This window comes from Elgaria multicarinata, chromosome 10 (assembly GCF_023053635.1).
Source record: "Elgaria multicarinata webbii isolate HBS135686 ecotype San Diego chromosome 10, rElgMul1.1.pri, whole genome shotgun sequence".
In the NCBI taxonomy this organism is placed as follows: Eukaryota; Metazoa; Chordata; class Lepidosauria; order Squamata; family Anguidae; genus Elgaria; species Elgaria multicarinata.
Genome location: NC_086180.1, coordinates 31891865 through 31899444, shown reverse-complemented (window position 1 = coordinate 31899444; position 7580 = coordinate 31891865). Strand labels below are relative to the sequence as shown.

The 7580-nt window shown below is 38.9% G+C and overlaps 1 protein-coding gene across 1 annotated transcript in view; it reads left to right on the top strand.

Annotated features, from left to right (window-relative positions):
- Nucleotides 1–3075: 3075 nt before the first annotated feature.
- ZGRF1 (zinc finger GRF-type containing 1) overlaps nt 3076–7580 on the top strand; it is a 35684-nt gene continuing 31179 nt past the window's right edge. Inside the window, exons 1-5 of the mRNA XM_063135731.1 lie at nt 3076–3140; nt 3290–3370; nt 3481–3537; nt 4414–4599; nt 5394–7524. Coding sequence (XP_062991801.1) covers nt 3120–3140; nt 3290–3370; nt 3481–3537; nt 4414–4599; nt 5394–7524 — 2476 coding nt within the window. The 5' untranslated portion in view covers nt 3076–3119. The remainder of the gene's footprint in view (nt 3141–3289; nt 3371–3480; nt 3538–4413; nt 4600–5393; nt 7525–7580) is intronic.

Sequence of the window (7580 nt, the reverse complement as noted above, 5' to 3'; positions counted from 1 at the left end):
GCTCGTCTCCGCGCAGGCGCAAACACCAGTCACGCGCATTTATACAGACGCGACGGGGGTCATTCTCCGCTTCTCATTACGGTTGTCATAGAGATAGAAAAGGATAGACCGGACAGGGTCACGCGCGCACAAATCTAAACATCCGGTGAAAACAAAAATGGGGAACCGCCATTGGCCATGTTTCTCTATGATCGCAGACGGGGATTGTCCTCTTATCCCTGAGCGTCTCCGTGGTAAAAACGGCAACCTGAGAATCCCATGTAGCCCCCCTTGAGTTCCACGATGCCAGAAATGTGGGGTATAAATGTAACAACAATGTTATGTGACTTAAAACAAAATTATACCATCGTACGAGTTCTCTCACAGCAAAATCCTATGCAAATTCCTCTTCTCGGTAGGTTTAGTATACTCCAGTGAAATGTGCATAGGATCTCAGCCTGACAGCGCAATCCTATGCATAGTTTAAGTCCTCCTGAGTTCTATACGAATAGGATTGCAACCAGAGTCTCTCATAGATTATTCCCGGTGTTTAAAGAAGACAGTCCTGTATTTGAAGCTCAGCCAATGGAACGTCCTCTATTTGAAGGGTGCCCAGTCCCGATTCCGATGTAGGACACAATCCTATACATGTTTAGACAGGGGGGAAAAGAGTCCCACAACTCTCAGCTTGTAAGTCCTGGGAGTGGTATGAACAATACGAATTGTTGCCCTGAACAGTCGACTGAAGAGGCAGGCAAACAGGTCACCTGGTCACAGTCTTCCGCATTGTGATGAGCTTTACAGTATTTCTATTTAAATTATAATAATTTCTAAATTTGCAACTATACTTATAAATTGGCACTTTCACATTTTATGCAAATTTGTGTCCTTTTTTTTCTTTTTAGTGATGCATTTCCTCTTTTCGGGCCATTCATAAGGCTTCCCTGTGGGCCGCTCTTTCCGCCCCAAGTCTATGGTTAAAGCCTCCCGTACTTTGCGCTGGAAGCTAGAGCGGAAGCGCCGTTCGACGCTAATCCGAAAGCGAGGGATTGCGACGGTGCGTCGCTTTCGTTCTCTATGGTGTTTCTCGTGTCGTGTAGTGAGGACGTCACCACCAGCTGGGTTGAGCGGGAAGGTTTGGAAGGTAGGAGATGTGTGAGCCAATGGCTGAAGCGTGCGCGGCAGCCGTGTGGGATTTCTGTCAGCGCTTGTGAGGGAGGGAAGGAAGGAAGGAAGGAGTCAAGGAGACGCTTTCCCTTAATGGGGTTTCGGGTTCGCGCGGTGGGAGAATTCGCCTTTTGTCAATCTAGATGGGGAAAGCGGCTCACTCGGCTGCGACATATAAACACCTTCGGCTACTCTTACTGGTCTGGAGGTGGGGGATAGACTTGGTTCTGGATGCCAATCGCTTCCCCGTCTCCCTTTGCCCTCATTCGGTGGCAAGAGAGTTGGATTCGGACCCGTTCAAGTCCTTCCACCTGGTGACCTTGGGCCATTCCCTGTCTCTTAGCCTACTTACTTAACCTACAAGGGGGAAAGTGAGGTGGGGTGGAGAACCAACCATGTATGCCAATCTGAGTTCCTTCGAGGAAAGGCGAGATATAAATGTAACAGTAAACAAGAAATAGTCTCTTATATTGCAGCTTAAGTTACTTCAAAGAATTGTGAGGATAAGGTGGGGTGTGCTTGTAATAAATAAAAAGGTGGGTAACATCATATTCAGTCATGATATCCTTAGAGGAAGGCCAAGTTTAAAATGTAGTAATTTTGGCAACATCTTCTAGGATTGCTAACTTTTAAACATATCATGCTATACTTTTAACTAATATGCAAACATTTTACCCGATGGAAGCAGCATGATGGGTGAAGCTTCACTTAGGGCGCAATCCTATGCAGGTAGCACTTTTTTCTGTCTCAGCAACTTTTGTCTCGGGTGCAATCTTATGCATCTACAACAGAAAAAAGTCCTACAATAAATGGCAGTCTGGCAAGTTGCAGTGAAAGAAGAGAAAAGTTACAGCATAATTTACTACAACCTAAAACTTAAATCTGTCTTATTATATTTACTTATTTGCCTGACAGCTTTAGGAGGGAGGGGGGAAATGCTTAGCTCTGACATCCAGCTTGTACTATTGTGGCTATGGCTTTCTTCAACAATTCCCCCCTGTAGTTTAGTTAAATACTTTTAAAGTGGTCTATAACAGAATTATGTAGACAAATAAGTAATAGAGGATCTCAGGTGTGTGACTTTGATTTCAGCAGGGGTCATGGCTTTGTTGCACTATCCCACTTCCCTTTTTCTTGACGAGGGATACTGGTTCAGAACCTTCTTCCTGCCTCCTGCTGATAATCCTTGTTAGGCAGAGAGAAAGGTAAAGCTTTACAAAGCATTGCCTGATAAAAGCATATGTATGGATTGTGTACCTCAGCAACGTCAGCACTGAACATTTCTCCCCCCCCCCAAGTTAAATTTCAGATTAAAAGTGATTATTTAAATTTTAGAATTGCAGTTAATGAGCTAATCAATTAGTTTGCAGATTAATGTTTTTAAAAGAAAGACATTTTGAAATGTAAGTGAGACACCTTGTGGTAGTTGCATGAAATAGAAGATCCTGAAAGAAAGAAAAACTTGACTTGTTTTAAAATTGTTCAAATCAGCAAAACTCAAAAGTCCTTTTAAAAAACAATTGAGGGTTTGTTGCCAGAACTGCTAATGAAGTGCTCTTGTGATTAATCACCAAGGCTGCATTCCTATGCACACTTAACGGAGGCGTAAGGTTAATTGAAAATAATAAGATTGACTTCTAAGGAGACATGTAGAATTGCACTGCTTGGCTGCGATCTTAAATATCTTTGCCTTGGGATAGGACCCATTGATTTCAAAACATTGGGTCCCATTAAATTGAGCTCAGTGAGACCCAAATGCATAGGATTGTACTGTATATTGGTTTTTGAACTTCAGTGAGTTCAGATTGCTGTTTAGGAATTCAGGAAGGCACATTGTATAAATATAGTTATTTTAAAAATAGGATGTGTATGTCTCTTTGGATCCCACACATTGACTTAAACAGAATTTTTGTTTCAGGTAGTATAAAATTTGGAAGTGCAAACCAATGGTGTGATCTTGTTTCACCTAAGTGATGGCTTGTCAGGAGTTTATTGTGAGTCTGATATTTTTGTATTTAACTTAACAATATTTCAGAATCATCAGTGTATTTAGATTAATCATAAATTTAAAAATTAGGGCAATAAAAGTAATAAAGATTACGAAATGTTAATTTAAATGTGTATGTGTTTATATATAAAATAGGTTTTATATACACATCAGAAGACTAAAAAATCCAAAGTGTGGCAAGATGGAATTTTGAAGTCTACTGTTGGGGGAAATAAGGTAAAATATATGTGTTCAGTAGGGTATTATACTGACAGCATCTGTGGGTGTTACTATTTTATTCTTTGATGAAATACCAATTATCTTAACTTTTTTCTGTTCTTATACAGGCAACCTTATTTGATGACAAAGGACAGATTTTGGATAGTATTTTTGTGAAATTTCAGGTATATGTTTTGTTCTCCTTAATGTGATTATTTTATTTACTTGGTAATTTTAGAAGATGGCTTGTTCAGTTGACCTAGAATCTATTCTTGATTTATTTTGGTCACATTACAGTGGTGGTTTTGTGCTCAGCAGGTCATCTTGAATTATGTGTAGTTCTAGATGCCATCTCATATAGAGCCAGACAACCTAAATACTCAGGAGTACATGTTGTGTTCCATATGAGGATACACTAAAAATAGTTTGACTCCTCAGCGCAGAAAAATCGACTAAGGACAAATTTATACAATATTCTCTCTGTGAGAATACAGTATGGCATGTTTGTGGTCACCAGGCTCTCAGAAATGCATACAATCTACACAGGATCATGACAAAATTCACCTCATGGCATGCTTGTGTGAATTTACCATGAAAGATCTTTGCCAATGCGCTCATCACTTCTCGCCTGTCCATGATTTTCTTCCCTCTGCACTCACCTCTTCTTCCTCTCCTCCACCCAAGATTTCCTGCACCACCATCGCACTCACCTCCTTCTGCTTTCTCCTTCCTAGTAGGGCTGCTTGAGAGAATGCAGAGATAGGTGGCAGTGGGGGAGGAAAGCAGAGTGGGGTCTGACAGTCCTATATAGGGGTCCTAGCAAACAACACATTGCTGACCCCTGGCTTAAAGTAATCCATAAAATGTTTGATTTGAATGCCAGAAATTAATACTTACTTGATATAACTAACTTTGGGGAATTTTTAGAGAATCATTTTTGGGACAGGTATTGCATAAATAATGAAATGTGGGACTATGTACTAATACACTGCATATTGTTTCATTCATATAAACATGCCACCACATAATCTCCTTCTCTCTCTCTCTCTCCCCCTCTCTAGGTAAAACCTGGAGATGACTTGGAATCTGAGCGATATTTAATCACAGTTGAAGCTGAAAAAGCTTCTGAAACTGGATGTAAAGATCAGCCAAAGAAGAAGGAAGAGCCAATGTTAACAAGAAATCATTTGAAGTCTTTTGCCTCTTCATTCCTACACCTGCCAGTTGGCTTAAAGCGAAAATACACTGTATGTTGTTCTCCTTTCCCCTCATTATTGTATGCACTTGCTAACACACCAACACTGAGTAAAATGAAGTCTTTTGAATAAATCAGAAGGATCTTAGTTAGATTTCTGGCAGATTAGAAAGCATATACCCTGAACATATATAACTTGAAATGTACATGACAGTTCCACAGTTGGTAACTTCTGTCTCCAGCCCTCTTTAGTTGAGTATGTGCTACAATTTGGGGTGGCCCAAGTTAAGTAGGTATAACATGTGCTATCAGGCCAGCAGAACACAGTGAATGGAAGCAAATTGTGCAATATGATACACAAGCTGTGGTGTGGGAGGTTGATTTGTGGAGATATAGTTGGCCATACTGCTCTGAGGGTTAGTTACAGGTGAAATATGCACATATTTAATGGTGAAGAACGCTACATCACTGCAGTTATTATTAGAGAATTATAGAGTAATTTCCAGACAATTGCAATTGGCAGCATGTCACTGGATCTCAATGCTTCTTAATGTCTGTGAGCTACAGTACACATAGCTGAATGTTACAGTGGTATATCAGTTTTAAATTCACATTTTTGGGTAGGGGCTTCTTTGGTGTTAAGACTGCAAAAGTTATTTGTCCTATTTTGTTATATATTTTCAGATTTTGTTATAAAAGAAACCCACAATTTTAAACCTTATTTACTGATTCAATGAGATATTGCACAATACATATAGAACAAGTGGTGCAGTATTTAATCCTTCTGCTTAATACTAAAACTTCAGTTTCAAAAGTTGCCACAAATTTAAACTGTTCTTCCTCTAGGGTTTTCAAGGACCACGTGGGATGGAAAAGAAAGTGGCTATGGAAGAACCAGAAGCAATAGTATCGTCTACATCTAAGGGTCCTCATTCATCCTTTCCATCTCAGTTCTATATCTCTTCGCCATTATTTTCTATGCCTTACAAGAAGGAAGAGATTAACTTACTACAAAACTTTAATCGGGATGCTTTCACCCCCTGTGCTGATGAGCATAAAGTAGTACAAAGTAGAAACCATAGTACTGATGGTGCAGATGCTGAATATATAAAGCCAGAATTTCAATTGGATAATAAAATGTTCAAATCAAACTACTGTGCAAACAATGCCGGGGCAGTTTCTCCGAACCTCAGGAGTAAAGCACAAATTTTAGCACTTCTGAACAGGGAGCAAAAACCTTTGAAAGCTGTAGGGGAGGAAACTACTGCCTCATTGAAAAATCTATCATTGACATTTATTAAGTCGAAATATAATCAGGAAGGTTTGCCTTTATCTGTGCCATCAAGAAGCCCAGTCAGTTTGTTCAAAGAGAAGATATCACCTCTGCAAGGATGCACAATGAATACTAACAAAGAAACCACTGAACTCATAGAGCCACTAAACACAGAAAAAAATGTGCAGACCAAAAGCCGATGGGAGGCATACATGCCATCATGTTTAGCAAAAGAGTCTCCTGATATAGATGATTCAGAACACCATGGCAACAATGCTAGCAGTCTGAAACCAGTTAAAAAGGATTTAAAGGAGGATGCTCCTGTTACTAGGATCCATTACAGTGAGGACAATAAATGGATTGTACAAGTACCTGTTTCCTTGGAAAGCAACATTTCTCTTGTTAATAAACGTTCTGTCAAGAAACAACCACATACCTTTGTACCAACTGAATCCATCATGAGTAAAGAGGACACTGAAGTTGTGTCATCTTTTAATAGTATTCATTATTCAAATTGTACAAATGCATCAAAAACATTTGAAGATAAACTTCCCAAATCCAATAAACATACAACGATTGGTAACTTGCAAAATGAATCTGATAAAATGGTATGTTCTGAACCTTTCTCAAATGACTCTGTGTATGAAGTTCTTGGTGATTCAGATAAACAATTTACAGAGGTTAACTTCAATCTGTTGGAAACATTAGATTTTAGTGACACGGAAGAGGGAGAGCTTCATGTAAATAGCATGCTTTCACAACGCTCAAGACTTTTTAAAGAGGAAACTGAAAAACAACTTGAGGTCAACGTTCAAAAGAACTGTGATGTAAAGGCAAGTAGTAGTGAGGGTAAAGATAATGTGCAGTCAGCATTTCAACAAGATAGAGATATAATACATATCTCAGAGTCTCAGCCATTGCAGTTTTGTGATGAAATTTCAGTAGAGCCTAACAAAATGAAGGAAAATGATGTAATTACTAATTCTGTAAAAACCCTACAACATTCAGAGGCTACAATTGTTGATGAAAAGATAAAGGCAAATGCAATAGATATTCAAAATGTAGATGATTACAGAGGTACTAGTAGAGACTTATTAATGGAAAATGATGTGGACTGTGACGTGAGTGACAGCGAGTATCACAATCAAACAACTCAACTTAGAAAAAACAATATGATTCCATATGTTCCTATTATTTCAAATGGGTACTTCATGGATGAAAATGATGGAGCAGTTATGGAAGTTGGAGCAGATAATTCCCAACCTAGTTCCACAGGTATTTGTGATAATGTGAAACCATTGGCATTCCCTGAAAAATATAACTGTTCTGATAATTTTCTCCAACATGCTTCAAGCAAGCAGTATTCTGCACCGGAAAAAAATTATGATCTAGATTTCAGGCCAAGTACTCATCCCTTAAATTGTGAGATTTCGGATAAAACAGAAATGAGTAAAAATGAATTGGAAAATGCAGCATGTGTCTTGGATTTTTTTCACAAATTTAATGAAGATACAGAAAAGGATTCGATATATGTTAAATCTTCAGATGATTCTTCAAAGTCCCCTCCATTGGAAGATGGTTTCAGACTGTTAAGATCACTTACAGAACATAGCACAGCCTTAGAAAGCCTGCAAATGATCGAGGAAAGCATACCGTACCAGAGAGAAAGACTAAGAGAAAAACAAGAATCAAGTGGACCTGAAGGTTATTAGTTTCTATTTTTAGAATATCTCTGAAATAGTGTCTGGTTTTCCCCACTG